The sequence below is a fragment of the Castanea sativa genome, chromosome 2 (assembly GCF_040712315.1).
Source record: "Castanea sativa cultivar Marrone di Chiusa Pesio chromosome 2, ASM4071231v1".
NCBI lineage: Eukaryota > Viridiplantae > Streptophyta > Magnoliopsida > Fagales > Fagaceae > Castanea > Castanea sativa.
The window spans coordinates 2,670,511-2,690,639 of record NC_134014.1 but is presented as its reverse complement, the minus strand read 5'-3'; the positions used below and the strand labels follow the sequence as shown (position 1 = coordinate 2,690,639).

At 33.6% G+C, this 20,129-nt stretch overlaps 1 protein-coding gene across 1 annotated transcript; it reads right to left on the bottom strand.

Annotated features, from left to right (window-relative positions):
* Positions 1-418: 418 nt before the first annotated feature.
* Positions 419-12,876, bottom strand: LOC142624309 (uncharacterized). The gene is made up of 3 exons (XM_075797849.1): positions 12,773-12,876; positions 11,369-11,549; positions 419-4,684 (listed from the first exon to the last, which is right to left on the bottom strand). Exon 3 carries the CDS (start codon positions 2,162-2,164, stop codon positions 419-421), a length of 1,746 nt encoding a protein of 581 aa, XP_075653964.1. The 5' UTR covers positions 2,165-4,684; positions 11,369-11,549; positions 12,773-12,876.
* Positions 12,877-20,129: the final 7,253 nt, after the last annotated feature.

Here is a 20,129-nt window from a genome sequence, read left to right as displayed (position 1 = left end):
GCCTTCCATTGCTAAAAAAAAGTACCATAAAACATTAAAAACTAAAAAAAATCATATTATCTACAAGTTTCTAACATATGTGGACAAGGCAGGGTACAACCAAATGCAAACAACCATGAGTTGATTCGATGTATTGATGTCCCATCTGAACCATGATGACATGAATGAGAATTAAAAAGAATTAAAACGCTATCATTTAACAAACTTCATGCACCAAAAATTATTTGGAAAGTCTAGTAAAGAAAAGAAAATTTTAAAGCCACATTTTTCCTTTCTATACACAGTCATAGTGCCTATTGAAATTACATCTGGCACATTGATAGATAAACCCTTCACAAAGATAACCACATTTGTCACATTTAGAGTGGTCTTTAGCTTCCTCAATGAAAATAAGGGGGTGTGAGTGATAGTCAAATGTTTAAGCACCTCTAAACTTGATATTTGGGTCTTCACCAAGAATACATTTGGAATGAGCAGGATAACTACAATCTTCACAATAGTAGAACCACTCTTTTGAGTCTCGTTCTTCTTCACAAATATCACAATAATATTCACCAGAGTCATCTTCAGGTCTATAACATAAAGTGAAGGGATGCTCATGTTGGTTGTACCTTGCTGAATGTGGTAGTGTAGCGCATTTATAGTCTAGTGCAAATTCACAAGTGCTACAACGGAATACTTGGTAGCTTTCATTACTACAGCAACTGCATTTCTGTTTGTGTGTGGTGTAGGAGAGGATAAGTGGATGCTCATGACCTTTGTGGGTGAGGATGTCTGAGATCAAACTACAGTGAACATCTAGATCAAAATCACATTCCTTACACTTATATGCGAGGCCATTGCAATCCCGATTACAGGCACGACACTCAAAAAACTCAAATTTTGGGAGGAGGATAAGTGGGTGTTGATGAAGTGGATGTCTTTTTATGGGGGGTAATTTAGCACAAGATTCATGAAGAAAGAATCTACACTTTACACAACTATAATACGGAGGGAGAATGGCTCTTACGCACCCATCACATATTTGGTTATTTGGAACCTCATTCGTGAGCTTTAAGTCATGCTTGTGACTGATGTGTTTAATTTCTTCGACTATTTGAGTTCCGTCCTCCTTCATATTGGATTTCTTGACTTCGTAAGTTGCTGAGTCAGCCGATTCATTCAGCTCTGGAACTTCATCCACATCTTTAAATTCCTTCAAATTTATGTTCTCCTTGTTTCTGCTGTCGATAGCACAATTGAGGTGGGCAACGAAATCGCATCTGGAGCAATAGTAAAGCCCATAGCGTGTGTCCACCTTTCGAACACAGAGTTGGCAAAATCGGGTGTCGGGTTGATGGAATTTAAGAGAAGAATGGGTGAGGTGGAGGAGGTGCTTGTGACGCACAACTTTGACTCTGCGTGGGAAAGAAGCACATCTTTCATGAACCCAGTAACTGCATAGATTACACTGGTAGGGCGTACCTTTGCCTTCTTTGCCGCAAATGTCGCAAGTGAATGTGCACAACTTCAAAATGGGGGTCAATGGGTGGTTGTGGAATTCAGCTTCCATGATGGGGAGTGGTAAAGAAGTGCATTTGATGTGAAGGTTGAAGTTGCAGCGAAAACACCGATAAGTGTATTGGTTGCGAGATTCTTTGCAGAGTACGCAATTGCTGAATTGAATGTGTTTGCCATAATCTATCTGATAGGGAGAGAGAATAAGAGGATGGATTGGGTGCAAGGGATGGTGCAACCCAAGGGGTACTTCCGCACATGATTTATGATGAACGCGGCCATTTTTATCCCAGCATCCTGATTCTTCACAATAGTAGCCAGGACCATCAATTGATTCTTGACACCCACAACAAGTGAATCCAAATCGGAAGTCTGAAAGGAAGACTAAGGGATGCTTTGAATCGCAAAAATGTAGAAGCCGCTGCTGCTCCTGCTTCATCTTCTTCTTTCTATCACATGCAAAGTAACAGTGACAATCACAGACAAAATCAAATTTGTTTAGAGAGAGAAATTTAAAAAAAAAAAAAATAGAGAGAAAGAGAGAGTGCGTGAGAGTGAGAGAGAATTGGTGGGTTTTAGAGTTGAATTTTAGAATTGTAAAAAGCGAAAGTAAAAAAAGAGGGATTTGGAAGAAAGGTGTGGTTTTACTTAACAAATATTCATTCATTCAAACCCAGGCCTGTTCTGTTAAGTAACGGAGGCCGTTGGAGTTAATGAATATTAGATGTGAATGTTTTAGCTTTAAAGGGCTTGCTTGGGTTGGGTGTGGCCTATGGGAATTTTCAATTTTTTGATGTAAAACTGTGGAAGGCGTAAAATCTTCTATTGTATGGAATGGAATTTTTTTAAAATTTATTTTCATTAATAATGAACGTAATTTTTTTATTGAAAGGGAATGCACCTAAATAGTTATGAATATATGTTTTGATTCCATTCTTGTGAATATATGTTTTGATCAATTAAAAACATATTTTGATTTTTTGTTGCAACAAAAAATCAAAATATGTTTTTAATTGATCTTCCATTCTTGTGATTAGAAAAATACAATTTTTTTTTTTACTTTTTTTTTTCTTTTGTTTATGTCAATCGTTATCATTTATTTAAAATCATTTAACACAAGTCTAAGTTTGCCTTGATTCAATATATAAATGAAGAGTGCAACTAAGTTTGCCTTTATATTGATATGATCAATTCTTTATGCAAGTTCTTCCTTACCCCAATTTAGCCAATACAACTCAAAAGTCAAAACAACAAAGCTAATCCAACAAAACCTCTAAAAGAAGTTCACTAGTACCTGTGGTTTGGGGATTCAAAATGAAAGAGCAAAGTCTTTTAGAGTTTCACATAAACTCAAGCAAGCTTGGTTTAATGTTAATCCATTTTTACAATGAGAAATGCAATAGAAAAATTATTTTATTAATAAAAACATTTTTTTTAATGTTGAGTCTATCACTTCCTCTCTCTTTTTTTCTTTTTTTTTCTTTTTTTTTTTTAATTTGGGTTGAAATTCTCTCTTCCCCACATGTGACAAATAAGAAGAAAAAAAAAAGATCTGATAATGTTGAAAAATGAATGTAAACTATCTTACTATTAATATGGGATAAAATGAACATTTAATAAGGCACGTGCAAGTTTGACTTTTGGGTAACTATTACTGATTTTTTTTTCCTTTTTTGGATATTTAACTTCTATAGAAGTTATATTCCTCAATTCCATTTTTCCATAATAATGGTTTGTAATCCCATTATTGAACTAAATTTCTTTCCTCCAACTATCATGCTTATTAAATATTTAGGTGATCTATTATTCTTTCTAAATATCAAGGTGATTAGACATTAAAATTATATCATTTATCCAAATTGCATTAAATGTAACATAAACCAAACCATCTAGATGTTACAAAACCATCTAGCAATAATATATCTCACAAAAATATAGTGGCAAGTGTAATAAAATCTTACTACATTTAACATTTATATGACAAATTTAAAGCAAAGTAACTTATTGTTTATAAATACCAATAGAAAAACACACATGCATATGAACAAATTTACAAAGTCAACTATCAATACTTACAGCAATAAAAATCCAATTTTGGCTTCAAAGCACACTTAGGGAAGCTTCCAAATTATCCTTAGTTTCAATTTTTTTTAAAGGCTAACTTCATATGAAACCCCTCTATAACATTCACTATATATAGAATTATCATGCCATTGTGCCAAAGAAGTTATACCTTGTCCAACTTAGAGGATTTTCATGTTATTGTGTCAAAGGATAAATTCTTGCTCCAAAACAAAGAAAACAAAAGAAAGAAAGAAAGAAAGAAAGAAAGAATAAAGGAAGCAAGTAGGCAAGTAAGCAAGGCATATGCTTACTTGCCAACATAGACTTCAATACTTCATATTAACATTTCCTATTTCTTTTTTCTTTTTCTTTTTTTCTTTTCCTTTTGTGTTTCCAAACATATCCGTACTAACATTTAATTTTCTCATTCACTTATAAGATTTATTTATGCATCTCTTTCTAGATTATACACATGAAATTTTATCTCATGTTACATTTAAGTGATAACTTTTGATATTATCAAAAAAAAAAAAAAAAAGAAGAAGAAGAAGAAGAATAACTTTTGAGTGGAATTTACTCAAAATTTAACTTTTGAAACTACTATTACTAATTTGGATTATGACCCAGGGGACCATTTGGATTTGATACTAGTTCACCTCACCCATCAACATCTCTAGTAATCCAAAAATCTTGCCACACCTACAAAAATCAAAAGTAAGCAAGGCATATGCTTACTTGCCAACATAGACTTCAATACTTCATATTAACATTTCCTATTTCTTTTTTTTTTCTTTTTCTTTTTTTTCTTTTCCTTTTGTGTTTCCAAACATATCCATACTAACATTTAATTTTCTCATTCACTTATAAGATTTATTTATGCATCTCTTTCTAGATTATACCCATGAAATTTTATCTCATGTTACATTTAAGTGATAACTTTTGATATTATCAAAAAAGAAGAAGAAAAAAAAAAAGAAGAATAACTTTTGAGTGGAATTTACTCAAAATTTAACTTTTGAAACTACTATTACTAATTTGGATTATGACCCAGGGGACCATTTGGATTTGATACCAGTTCACCTCACCCATCAACATCTCTAGTAATCCAAAAATCTTGCCACACCTACAAAAATCAAATCACCCACATGGATCAAGTTATACTAGAGTAATTTAATAGTGCAAAATCCAAAGCAGCACATTGTAATGCTTAGGTTTGGTTAGCATCAAGCCTTAGTTAACCCTGTAGACGGGCTTGGGTCTCAGGAGGATAAATCGTTCAAAGTAAGGCATTGAAGAATTCACTCTGGTAGGAACATTTTAGAGCTTCAATTACTAAATAACCAAGTTTCCTAAAATTAAAAGTACCAAAGGATCCGACTGCAATATACCAAACAGCAGACAATGTCAAATAACTTTTTTGAGAGAAAAGATGCTGAGATAGGTTAATGGAAATTAGAAAATACAACAGAACTCAACAAAGCCATTATCCAAAGTAACTTAGCCGGCTACATTGATCCAATATTTCCATTAAGCTCAATTTAGAGTCCATGCCCCCTACTCCCCTGTTAAATCATTGATAATGGCAATAAAAAAATAGAATACTGAATGAATGCATTTACTAAATTCAAGACGTAGCTTTGAGGAAAATATATAGAAAATTTGTTTAAGACAGTTTTTAATTATGTAAGCAAAGACCACTAAGCTAACTAGTAAGCAGTTCTTTATTTCATTACTTTTTCTCTCAATGTGGAACTCAACCCTCACAGATGTACTAAGAACAGTTGCTGACTTTGATTTGGTTAGTTATCCCTCCTCTTGTTGTGTACGAGTTGGCTAGTCTCCACAAGAAGCCACCAAACCGACTCTGTAGACGTAATCTTTGTTTTTTTATTGAAAAGAGCTCTTAGGGTGTATTTGGGGTTGGGTTTTGCAAATGTTTTGTGCCACTATTGTAGTCACCTTTGTTAGTGAAATCTTCTCCTCAATGCCACCAGTGGACGTCTGTCTAAAGCTGAACCATCCTCCATAATTGATCACACTCACAAGAGAGAGAGAGAGAGAGAGAGAGAGAGAGAGAGAAAAGTCCATAATATCACAATAATCATAAAATTCTGGCCTCAACCAATCCACCACCCCAACAACATATCATATTAAAATTCATATCAGCATGAAATTTAATGTCTATTTCATAACATTTCTTTGAAAGACAAAGTAATCCATCTGACAATATCCAATTACCACCACGGATTAAAATAGGCTGTCTGTTGACCTTAAACAACTTGTTAAGCAAAAACTTATAGACTACATATCCTAATCTATATATATTTAAAAGCTAAAGCGTAGCATTTATTGTTACTACACTCCTGTTGAGTCACATCAGCGACTACATCACCATTTTATTTTATTTTTTTGGTTTTCCATCTTCATTAATTGTTTTTTGTAATATTAATTCTTTGTGGCCATATGTAATACACTACACACCATCGTAAATTCTAATTGTTTATTGTCTATATTGAAAGCTCATTTCAATATTGAGTGTTATTTTCTTTCCATCCTATCCTTACACACACACACACACACACAAACACACACACACACAATACAATTTGCTACTCAATCATTAAGCCACATCATCCACTTATTTTTTCTCTTCATTTATTTTTTAGACTTTTCTTCTCACTACTCTCTAAAAAAACATAAACAAAAATTTCTTCTTCTCCCTATTAGTCCACACCTACAGTTACACTTCCTCCAACCTTTCCCTTCCCTCTTTGCCTCTTTGCCTCTCTACTTCACCGTTATACTTCATCATTTTTCATAACTTAACTCTTCTTCTTCCCATTTTATTAGTACACGTCTACGGTTACACTTCCTCCAAATTTTCTCTTCTTTCTTTGCCTCTTTACCTCTCCCGCTACTCTCTACTTCACTGTTACACTTCCTTCGTCATTTTATCTTTTCTATGACTTGACTCTTCTTTTTCCCATTTTATTTGTATAAATTTGATATCATTTCTCCCATTTCAATCTAGATTTTTACCACAAAAAAAAAAAAAAAAAACTGAGTACTCTCTCTCTCTCTCTGTGAATTTTTATTCTTTTTTATAACTCTAATTAAGATTGATGGTTTTTTTTTTTTAAATATATGTATCAGGATTTTGTGTGTTATTTTTTTTAATTTCTCGCTACAAAGTTTTCTCTCTCCCTTTTATATCATTGGTTGAATTTTGGTTCAAATTAATAGTTATTTTTTTGGGAAATAGGAATTTGAGTTTATATCAAAACACAATCTACATGTAGGGGGTGGCAAAATTCGACACGACCCGCAAACCCGACACGACACAAAATTAGTAGGTTATGAGTTAAGACTTAATGGGTTCGTGTCATATTCGGGTTGACATTACTAACGCGTTTAATAAATGGGTTAGGTTAGTGTTCAACATATAGAACTCGTTTTACCCGTTTAATTAAATGACATTTTACTAATATACCTATCAAACCCAAGGAACATAGACTTGTTAGTTTTTGTAGTTTATTTTTTTTGACATATTGTGATTGATTATTTGTGATATTTAGATATGCTTTAGTTTTGAATGATCATTTGTGATGTAATTACTTATTAGTTCTAAATTTTATATTAAAAATATTTATTTGTTTGTTTTTTCATAAATATATTTTTTTCATTTAGATAAACAGGTTGACACAACTAACCCGTTCAATAAATGGATCGTGTTAGGGTTAAGAAATCTTGACCCGTTTAATAAACATGTCGAGTTAATGTTGACCTATATAGTCGTATACTTAAGAGTTGGCACGACAAAAACCCGACACGCGAACATAATTTGCCATCCCTATCTACATGGCTATGAATTAGAATATGCTTACCAATTGTTTGAACAATAAATTATGATGAAGTCATATTTTATTTCTTTAGTTTCATTTTAATTTTGGTGAAGATAAATTTGTAATTTTGTGATGAGTTTTGATTACATGATATCTCCTTAAGAGAGTTGAAACTTATAAAGTTTAGTTGTATATTAGGTTAATATAACACACTACAACAAAAGTTAGAAAGATATGGTTCACTTTAAAAAAAATATTAATCAAACATACAAAAAATGATAGAATGATATATTTGTAAAAATAAAAAGATTAAAAAAAAAATACTTATAGAAATCATTTAAAAAAATGACAATACTTGAAGTAAGTGTTACTTTTTATATATTACAACCTATTTTATATATATATATATATTCCCACGCATCACGTGGGCCTGTGGCTAGTATCAAAATAAAAGCCTATGTAATATGTCCTAGAAGGCATATAAAGCAATACCTTCCCCCTGTGGCCCTATCAATATGGCTCTCAATTTTTCAGAAGCCAAATAGATGGCTCCAAGCATCAGACTCTCCATATCCCTTTACATCAACAGTAATATGAACATTGTACAATGATTGTTTTCCCATACCGTTTGGCCACCATAAGTCAAGCTTTGCAGAAGAAAAGCTACAAATGCATATCATTATAACCTACAACAGAAGTATTGAGAGCCTAAAACTAGATAAAAATGCAACATATTAGAATCCATAATAATCGGTCCAAATGCTCAAAGATGGAAAAAATTACAATGATTCAAGGCACGGATAAGTAATGAAGGCTATATCCGTTCCATTATTCGGGCACAGTATGCAATTTTTTTAACTTGGGCGACGTGGGGTTCTTTAATTCTTTCACATCTCTTCAATGGTAATGTACAATATCAATGAAGTGAATCAAGAAGGAAGTTCATTGCCTAAATTTACAAAATCATGCTATGATTTTGTAAGATATTGACAAGAAAATAAAAACGATGAAAAATCAAATTCCATTTTACCGAATCATAAGCAGAAGGAATGAGTATCAAAAACAGACACACGGACTAACATGGAAAACCGCAGAGGCCAACAATGGTTAAGCTTTAGGACAGGGTTAAGCTATACAACAAGGTGAACCACTATCACTACAGTAAATTCTATACCTCAAATAGCCAGAAACAAAAGCAATCCTTTAAGTTGACAAAAGAAAAACGGGGAACTAGAGTAAAAAAGAGAGGGTGTACCAAGTGTTAAGTATGAGGAGGAATGCATTAACACCAAAAGAGCCAGGGTTATAATAAGAGATTGAATTCAATAAGAATGTGGTGTAAAAGGTTAGTTTTACACCCTCCAATGACAGTGTGCCACATCAGACTTTTGCAAATAAAAGGTGAAGTACTACCACACCCGATCAATACCTCAGCATTACCAAGAACTAAAAAAAAAAAAATCTGATTAATAAGAAACTTAAAACCCAGCCATGCAAAACCCAGAACTATTTAAAATGAAGAAGTTGCTGGAGATTCTGCCAGTGACAAAGAGAAGCCAAAGAAGACGTGGTGACTCCAGCCCCCACTACTATCAACACTATGGTCGTTCAAAACTTCAGCTAATATAGATGTTCTCTTAATTTGAGTTCATATTTTCCACTTTGTCGACGCCTTTTAAGGGTATAAAATTGATGGGATCCAAAGAAAAGGTGTTTAGCTATGGTTACAGCAATAAATATTTAAGGGTCTGTTTGGATAGAACTTATTTTGCTGAAACTGAAAACTGAAAACACTGTAGCAAAATAATTTTTAAATGTGTGAATAGTACCGTGGGACCCATTTTTAATGAAAAAGTTGTTAAAAAGCAAAATTTGTGGGACCCATGAACAGTGCATTTGTGCACTGTTCATGGTTGAAAAGTCCAACCTTGCGGCTGGGTTAAAAAAAAAAAAGAAGCAAACGCGGACGTGGACGCACAGAAGTGCTATCCAAACGCCCTCTTAGTAGTTTCCTTCACAGAATGTCTTTAGGTTCATATGAAATATCTTCAACTTCAAGGTTGATGCAGAGGGATTTTGAGTTTTGACACCGATGTCTTTTATAGTCACTGGTGGCTTCACCAGATGCTTCTCGGCACAACATCTCCAGCGGCAACTTCTTGGCTCACCTGTGTGTACTAGAAGAAGTTTGGGGTTTTTAATTTTCTGTGTCACAGTGTTTAAAGGGAGAATGATTCTGTGTGTTTGGACCTAATCTTTTATTCATAAATATCTTATGTGACGTATTGGCATTGGAGGGTGTAAACGTGGGCTTTTACACCACATCCTTATTTTAATCTCTATTAATAAACAGACTTCCATGATAAGTATTGCAGGTTGCATAAGATGTAAGTCGACAAGTCTTCTTCACCTCAATTGGGAAGAAGGATGTAGACAGCTCACATAGCCTAGTTCCTAAACGTTAACTCCAAGCCTGTCTAATCTTGATTTTTGATTTTCCATGTGGGGCAATCCAATAGGGCATAGACTTAAAATTGTGCTAAAGATACTACGAATAAAACAAGTTTGCTCATAATGGTTGATAACTACTTAGTAAAATAGACTATCTTAAATTTTGAATGGCTTAAAAAAGAGACAAGCTGAAAGAAGACAATTCTTCAAAAATTCACATAATAATGAATGCTATCACTGACCTCGGGAAATTTATATTGCAATGCAGCAGGGATTGACAAGTGTTGACTCTGAAGATGCTCTACTAAACAAATGTTTCCCACCATCTCCCGTTGTTAATTGGATATTCAAAGAACACTCAGCAACCCAGGCACTTCTATTTTCTAACTATGTTGTAGCATACATATATACCCTCTTGTAATCTTAAAAAATTGATGAAACCAAGTAGGGATCAATTATTCTTACTGGCTGCATCAAATAATAAAGCATCCTATCTGAATTATCTGATTACAATAAGGAAAGAACAATTCTCCCAACGGAACAAAAGCACCATTAAATATTGAAATTCTAATTCAGAAAAAAAATGGCATGACCACGAATAAAAGTTAATAAGGAACAGCAGAAGAAATCTACACTACATGTTTCATAACCATGCATATTTACAGCTTATGAGGATGCTACTAATGTTTACACAAGTGCTTTCATTTTAGGAGTTACAAATATCATTAACATGATAGTTTATCACAAATCTATTGTCATGGAAGGAAGTTCTGCAATACAGCTCACCCCAGTTATTGATACAGACACCTCAACCCATATGCCAGTGTTCCTTTCCCTGTAATCGTACAAATGTCAAGTACTTAGAAACAAAATTATTTTTCTTTGATATATTCTATAAATATATGGTTCATTCAACTGGCAAGAGAACATATGGATAGGTTACAATAGCCAACAATACTGCCTAGTCCTATTTGCAGCTCTAATCTTTGTTATTTGTGAGAAAGAGCTCTTTGGGTGAATTTGGGGTTGGGTTTTGTGATTGTTTTGGGTCACTATTGCAGCACCTTTGTTAGTGAAATTTTATCCTCAATGCCACCCATGGACATATGTCTAAAGCTGAACCATGTGAGGTCTCTATGTTCCCTGTGCTGTTGCTTGTTCTACTTTTCATGAACACTCCATAAAATTGATTACACTCACATCACACACACACACAAAGAGAGGGGGGAGAGAGAGAGATCACCAGAAGTCCATAAATATCACAACAATGATAAAATTTTGGCCTCTCAACCAATCCACCACCCCAGCGGCGGATCATATTCAAATTCATATTAGCATGAAACTTGATGTCTGTTTTACAACATTCCTTTGAAAGACATAGTAACCCATCTGACAATATCCAATTACCACCACAGATATAAATAGGCTGTATTTTGACCTTGAACAAACTGTAAAACAAAAATTTATAGACTACAATATCAATTCTAGAAGGCATATAAAGCAATACTTTCTACCTGTGGCACCATCAATACGGCTCTCAATTATTTGGAAGCCAAATAGATGGCTCCAAGCATCACATTCTCCATATCCCCTTACATCAACAGCAACATGAACTTTGTACAAGGATTACCCATACCATTCAGCCACCACAAGTCAGGCTTGTCAAAGAAACGCTGCAAATTCATACCATATCACCTACAACAGAAGTATTGAGAGCCAAAATGAGAAATGGAAAACTGTCCTGAAGTTGATATCCTCTCATATAAGGATCTAAGAAATGGAAAAATGCATGGATTTTTGAACAAAAAAACCTTTTCTTCTTTTTTACATATATAAATAAGTGATAAGCAAGTAATAAGCTTTAAAGGACAAAACCTTATCTAAATTTGATGAATCCTCTGTATATTTTATGTCTATATTTTGTTCTTCCAGGTCAAACTTTAGTCAACAAGCTTTTGCGTCCCTTAAAATTCCTAACTAGTAAGTCATCTCTATTCACCCAGTAGTTTTTTACTCCATCATGCCACTTGCATGGAATCCCAAAATCATAAATGTAATCCTAAAACAAAATAATATATAAATTGGACAGGTTTTGATTTATTTATAAACCTCATGGCCACCACCTTGTCCCCCTTGGGAGGAATTCTCGCAGGATGATCAGGTGGGTAAACAAGAACAGCACGCAAATTTTGACCATCAGGATGCCGAATATCGGTGACATCAAGTGAATGCCCCTGAAACATCCCTCTTGGCATTACCTTTTTGTGCCCATTTAAATATACTTCTACAGCATAATTGATTCCACAAAAAGTACCAAGGCTCAGGAACAGCCAGCTTCAAGACAAGTTTGATAAATTTCAACATAATTTGAAACGTGAAAACCAGATAAAAATTTCCAGAATTTATTTATTATTTATTTTCTATTACTTTTCTTTTCTTGGTATTTACTCATGCACCCAAGGGGATTTGAATCCCCAACCTCATTCAACAGTCACCACCCATAATTGTATGGGTGTTGGAGATGCCATTCGGCCCAAATGGCATTGGCAATTTCCAGAAAAATAAAAAATTTGACCCAAAAATCTGACCCAAAAACAGTGACCAACTACCCAAGTACTAACAAATTACAAGAAAATAGGTTGACAGGAAAAGACACAGGAAAATCTTAAAATTTCTTAAAATTGGCATGAAAATCATTTCAAGAAGTATAAAATCTCAAAGATCATATTTCATGTCAATGAATAGCATACCAGCTTACTTTATAAAATCTGAAGCTCATATTTCTTAAACTGAAGCTCATTCAATTTCTAAATATCATCTGATTTTTTTCTAATCGTACAGCAACATGCAAGGCTTCACATTTCAAAAATTAAAAAGACTAGAATAAGTTTAACAAATTAAACCCATAATTTACTTACTCGAATACACACATTTGAGACCTAGACCGCACCCATACACAAAATGCTCTGAGAGAGAGAGAAAGAGAGAGAGTTCTCAGTGTGTTTAGTCTTTGGATTTGTCGGTGTGTTTAGAGAGAAGGGAAAGGTGTATAGGGTATTTTTGGTATTTCACAAAATGGGGCCGGACCACGTGGATTGTGTCTTTTTTCTTTTCTTTTTTTGATAATGTGAATTGTCTTTTGCAGAGTTAAAAACCGTCATTGAGTTAAAAAGTGTAAATTAACTTAAATTTATTCAAAATTTAACGCAGAGAGGAAATTTCTACGTTGAGGTTGGGTTTAGATAGTTTATTTTTTGTCAATTTATTTATTATTTAGCTTAAAACATTCATATTTAGACTGCTATATGCCAAATATAGGTATATTTTACCATCAAAACACAAAAACGTCTCAACACCCAACATGCCAATTGTAAAAAAAAAAAATACAATTGAATTACAATAGTATTCTACCTTTAAAATCCTACTGTAGTAACTTGCAAAACCAAAATATTAATTTTTTATTTATTTTTCCTAAAATATCTTCTTCTTTCTTTAAAATCCTACTGTAGTAACTTGCAAAACCAAAATATTAATTTTTTATTTATTTTTCCTAAAATATCTTCTTCTTTCTCTCTCCTCAGCCTCTCATCTCCTTTCTCTCCCTACTCTCTTCTTTTCTCTTTCCACTTCTCTGAATCCTGCTCTCTCTCCTCCCTCTCTGTCTAATCGCTCTCTCTCTAGTGAAGGATGGGTTCCGATGTGGGTATATTCTGGTGTGGGCTCCAACGTGGGTCAGGTGATGGTGTGGGCATGGGTATGGCAACGTGAGCTGGGTCGTGGGTATGGCGGCGTGGAGGTGGGTCACGGACTCACGGCAGAGGTGAATGGGTTTTGATGGGTGGGTTCAGATGGGGTTTGGGATGGATTCAGGCTCTTATGGTGTTTGGATTTTGATTTTTTGCTATGAATTTTTGTTTTATGGATTTGGATGGTTGGATTTTTTGCTATGGATTTTTGTTTTTTGGACTTTGGATTCCGATGGGGTTTGGGTTTAGCATGAATTGGTTGGTTTGGTTTAGTTTGGCACGGTGGTTGTGTGGTGGTGGCATGGTGGTTGATATAAAATGATTCTTGGTGGTGGGTGGTGTGAATGTTGCTTAGCAAAGGTGGGTGGTGACTGGGAAGCTGGACGGCGGTGGTGGTGGTGAGTGGTTGAGAGGTTAAGAGAGAGTAAGAGAAACAAAATTAGAGAGAGAAGTGAAAAATATTAAAATATTATTTTATATTATTTTAATGTGTAGTATGGTAAAATAAAAGATGGGATATTAGATGTGTTGTAAAATGATATGATATAAATGATAAAGTAACTTTTAAGATGGTAAAACAAAAATTTTTGTAGATATGGGATGCAAATGCTCTTATTTTTGCTACTATTCATGGGTGTTAGGGCACTATTTGGTACTATTCATGGGTCCACTATACTATTTTAACTAATTTTTACCTTTATTTACAATACTTTCAGTAAAAAAATTTCATTTTCAGCAAAATAAGCGGATCTCAAATAGACCCTGAGTGCCTGTTTGGCAAGATTATTTTTGCCAACTTAGAGGACGTTTGGATAGCACGTCCACGTCCACGTCCAGCCCCCTTTTTTTTTTTTTTTTTTCCACGCGCATTTGTCACTGTTCCTTGGCCATGAACAGTGATTTTAGGCCAATGAACAGTACTTTTTAGAATGAACAGTAATTTTTACACATTAAAAAATTATTTTTGTACAGTGTTTTCTGTTTTTAGTTTTCAGCAATAAGTTCTATCCAAACAAACCCTTATTTTACTATTCAGCTTATTTTTGTTATTATTCATAGGTTTCACTGCACTTTTTGGTATTATTCATGGGTCTCACTGTAAAATTTAAGCTAACTTTTACTTTAACTACAATACTTTCAGCAAAAAGTTTTCAGTTTCAGCAAAATAAGCTTATCTCGAACAGACCCTGAGCATCCGTTGAATTGTTTTTACAAGATAACAAAATCTTTGTGAACACATCCCAAGTGTTTTGTTAACACTTACCCCCAAACCGAACTACTTAAATTTCACTTAATATTTTATTAAATACTTTTTTTTTCAACAAATAAAATTTAATTTTGTAGTGGAAGTTAGGAATCTTAAAATATATCATAATTGATAATAATGAAATTGAAATTATTGGAGGATCAAAAGTGTAGTTTGTCCTTTTATTTTTTTGGTAATTTTGTTTTGGATTTGCCTTTTTTTTTTTTTTTTTTTCTTCAGTGTGATGCCTCTTGACTTTAATCTCCTAACTTAATATGTCATATTAGGACCACCGGTAAGATTTAAATCATGCTCGTGACTAAAGTGTGCAATTTCTATAGCTATTTGACTTTCATCCCCCCTACATTGAATTTTTTGACTTCATAAGGTGCTGAGTCAATGGACTCATCAACCTCTGAATCCTCATCTTCAATTTCTAACAAATTTATATTCTCCTTGTTTTTCTTGGCTATAGCACAATCAAGATAGGCAACAAAATCACATCTGAAGCAATAGTAAAGCCCACAATGTGTGTCCAGTTTTTGAACACAAAGTTGGCAAAATCAAGAGTCAGATTGATGGAATTCAAGAGAAGAAGGGGTGAGGTGGAGGAGGTACTTGTGACACATAACTTTGACTCTGCGAGAGAAAATAGTACATCCTCCATGAATCAAGAAATCACATGGATGACACAAAGAAGGCATACCTTCATCTTTTTTTCCGCAAAGGTCGCAAGCGAATGTGATCCACTTCCAAATGGGGGTCAATGGGTGGTGATGTAATTTAGGCTCCTCAATGGTGGGCGCTAAAGAAGAGCATGTGATGTGAAGGTTGAAGTTGCAGTGGGAACACCGATAAGTGTATTCGTTACGATATTCTTTGTAGATTTCGCATTTGCTGGCTTTATCAAAGAGAATAAAAGGACGAGTTGAGTGCAAGGGATGGTGCAACACTAGGGGTAGTTCTGCACATGATTTATGATGGTAGTAATCATTGCATTCTTTACAACTGTAGCTAGGACCATATACTTGTTCCCGACACCCGAAACAGTAATATCCTCCTCTCTCGTTTGGATTGAAGACCAAGGGATGCTCTGGACGGCAAAAATGCTGAATCTACTACGGCTCCATCTTCTCATTTCTATCACATGCAAAGTCACAATCATAAACTGTGAGCGATCGCGACCCCGACCCACCAATTTTTCTCAAACTCGGCCTAAACCGCACAAACGGGTGGAATCGTGATACTTCAAATGTCGAATTCACTATAAAATGCACTCCCCCCTAGATCGAGGGTTTTACATGGAGTCGCCACTTTTTTTAATTTAAATGGAAAAATAAGAAAACCTTCTCTATAAAAAATGTTTTTGTTGTATTAATATATATGACAATTTGTATTAATTTTGTAACAAAACTTACAATGCTTTTTTGGTCCTAGATACAATCTAAGAAAGTAAATTACATTAATATGTTTCCTAGTTACATTCTAAAAAATGTAAAATTACATATATAAGAGCTCAGTCTAGAACCCTTAATCTTGGTTTGGAGGCTAATTTATGAGATGAGAATGGATTAAGCACCCATTTCGCCCGATAAAATCGGTCTCCTAGGTTAAGATGGCCAATATCATCTCATGTTAAACAAATGCAAATATTATATAACGTAAACATATTAATTTGCCAGAATTGTAAACAAACATGTGTTGGGGAATTTAATGTAAAGAGAAACAAAAAATAAAATCTGTTAGATAACAATGTAAATGTAAAGAAAGCATGAAAGTAATGTCATGTTCATCCAAGAGGTTAATGTAAAACAAAGAATTCCTAGCTTAGACATGTTCATCCAAACATGTTTAATAGATCAGAAAATTAGATATGTTCATCCAATCATATTATGAAAAGTAAATAATAATTTAGAAGTGTTCATCTAAGCTCATGAAGGAAAACAGAGAATTGTCATGTTATTTGTCATCCACACAATTGCAAAGAAAAAACAAAACGTTTAAGCATATTTTGTCATCCAAGCAATTATGAAAAAAAAGTAAAGAAAAATCCCTTAGACATGTTCATCTAGAGAAAATCAAAATATTTAGACATGTTCGTCTAAGCATTTAAAAAAAAAGAGTAAAACAACTACCTAGACATGTTCATATAAGCTTTCAAGTGAAAGTTGCTCATTAGCCTAAAAGTGTTCATCTAAGCATGTAAAAGGAACATCAATGAGATATCTAGACGTGTTCATCCAAGTGTATCACTGAAACTTTAGAAAATTTGAATGTCATGTGTTATGGGATTAGGAAATGTTATTACATTACTTTCATGTGAAAACGCATTGTATTACAAGAAACAATTCAATATCTATATTTGTTAAAAAACATGTGTTATGAGAACAAATTCAACATATAGATGAAAGATCAAGGATTGGCATGCAAAAGGAATTCGAGTATTTAGCATGTGATGAAGAACTAACATCAAAGCATGTTAGAGGAAAAAAGAAAATCAACTATGTAACAGAAAACAAAATTTTAAACATGTTAGAAGAAAATGAAAATCAAGCATGTGATAGCAAACAAGAGTTTAAGCATATTGGAGGAAAATGAAACTTAGACATAGGATAATAAACCAAAAGTTTAAGCAAACTCAACATTTAAGCATGAATATCAAACTAAAGGCCGAATATAAAAAATATATGAGATCATAAACTCAAATCAATGCAATACATGTAGTTTATATACATGTCACAGTATATATAATTTATTAATATGATACATTATATAAACAAGATTTTTTTTTTGAGAGTTTTCAACTTATGGCGTCCGCTCCTGATAATAGCTCTTTATCATCAAACCAAGACACCAATCAGTTTTTAGTGTAGGTGGAGATTGAACCCCAGGTCTCTTATACAACTATCAGAGACTTTACCAGTTGAGCTAACTGGAACCCACTATATAAACAAGATTAAAAAGTAAGAAACCAAGTAATGAAAAGAAAGCTTAATCAAAATCTACATATATTTTATGAGAACATAAAGGAAAGCAAATCAGCAATTTAAGACAAATTCTAATGAATCTTAATATTTTCTAAAAGACTAAAGAAAGAGTACGAAATATAAGGAATAATAAACTAGTTCACAATAAATAAAACCGTCGGGCTCAATGAACTCGTCGGCCATACTTTACATTTAATGGAGAAGGCAACGTCTATGCACTCAAAGCCGACGGCTTTGATCTTAGCCCGTCGACTCCTAGTAGACGGCATTTGGGACCTAACGACTAGAACGTCCAGACAAGAGGGGAAGCAGACTAGAGTAAGTTGACAAGGATAAAAAAAGCCCTTGATAATAAAAGAAATTAGCACCATGTGGAAGCAAAGTTTTGATAATAAAAGTCAGAAACATGAAGATCAATGACCTATGATGCTAGGAATGGCAACAGGACGGGTTTCTTTATACCCGAACCCGCCCTGCGGGCCGGTACCCATTACCCGAACCTAGTCCGTTTAATAAATGGGTTTTTTTATGCCTGCCCAAACCCATCCTATCATATTTGGGCCTAATCTGCAGCCCAAATTGTGGCCCAATAAAAAAATTGAATTGAAGCCTATACCGTGGCCCAAACAGGAAAAAAAAAAAAATCATTTTTGCCCAGATGGCAAATTCAGGCCTTATAATGTCCAGATTCAAGTTCATATAAAGTGACCAATGCCAAATCAATCCAAATCATAGGAACATTAAAAACCTATTGATCATAAATCAATAAATCACTTGTTAATTATAAATCTATAAATCAGCAAATCATAGCCAAGATCACCATTTAATCATAAATCAATAAATCATAGCCAAGATTACCTGCTAAACATAAAAATAAAATAAATCCAACAAGTCTAAGAAATAATTCCAACAAGTCCAAGAAGTTAATCCAACAAGTCCAAGAAATTAAAAAGCTACAAAATAAATCCCATAAGTTTAGGTTAGTTACAAACCAAGAAGTTAATCCAACAAGTCCAATAAATTAAAAAGCTACTAAATTAATATAACAAGTATAATCCTCCACAGCTGTGACACAACTCCCATCGTTTTCATTAGGCTCCTCATCATCAAGAATTGATTAAAGTGTACAATCTCCTGACATAGTTGAAGAACTTACAACAACAATGAATTAAAAAATAGAATAAACTTTATCAAATTATAACTAGCAAATATAAAAATACAATTTTAATTTTATTTTATAAATACAAATTATACAATTGCTAATCTTTGATTTCACTCCATAACTAATTTTGAGTACACATCATTGCCTCTACAGTGTTGGGATGAAGCTGACTACGGTGTGGACTTAATAGTCTCCCACTAGTGCTAAAGGCAAATTCTGAAGTAACAGTTGTGACAGAAATAGCTAAAATTTTCCTTGCAATCCTTTGTAAAGTAGAATATTTGAGACCATTACTTTTCCACCATGCCAAAATATCAAAGTCCTCATTCCTTTTCAACACTCCCTCATCAATGAAATGATCAAATTTCATTCTAGTACTCCCTTGTTTCTTTGAAATACTTGAACTATTGTTAACAAACAAATCAAAATATGACATTGCTCCACTCAACCTACGTTTAATTTGTACCACTTCATTTGAAGTACTTGCAAGAACATGAGAACTTCCTTCATAATCTACAAGGGACTCATATACATCTTCATACTCATCAAGCAATTCATAATAAAGATTATTAATTTTTTTAATCTCCAAATCAGAATTATTACCATAAATGTTAGGATAATAAAACTCCAATAACTTCATCTTATATCTTGGATCCAAGATGGCAGCAACAACTATAACAACTTAACATTAACCCAATAAAAATTAAATTTAGCAAGCATGCTTTCTACCATCCTACTTATCATCTCATTTGAAGACAAACTTCATTCATTCAATACTATTTTCAACTCACAGACCAAAGTAAAATACATATTAGTTGTGGGGTACTTACGACTAGAGAATAACTTAGTCATACTATAAAACAACTCCAACCTCCCACAAATATCTTTGGCTACCTCTTAATCATAATCATGTGGTAAACAAGTATAAAATGCTTCACGTTTAGCCAAACGAGATAAAACATCTTTATAAATCAATGCAGTAGAAAGCAAGTAAGTTGAATTTCAACGTGTCTTACAATCTAAGACCAACTATTTTGTGCATTGAACACATAATTAACATGCATTTTCATCAAATTTCAGTCTCCTTTTTGGTGATCCAGTCCAATAAATCACACTATCATGAATCCTTTCAAT

Coding starts and splice junctions, on each gene's coding strand:
- LOC142624309 (XM_075797849.1), bottom strand. CDS start 2,164: ATGAATGAATATTTGTTAAGTAAAACCACACCTTTCTTCCAAATCCCT.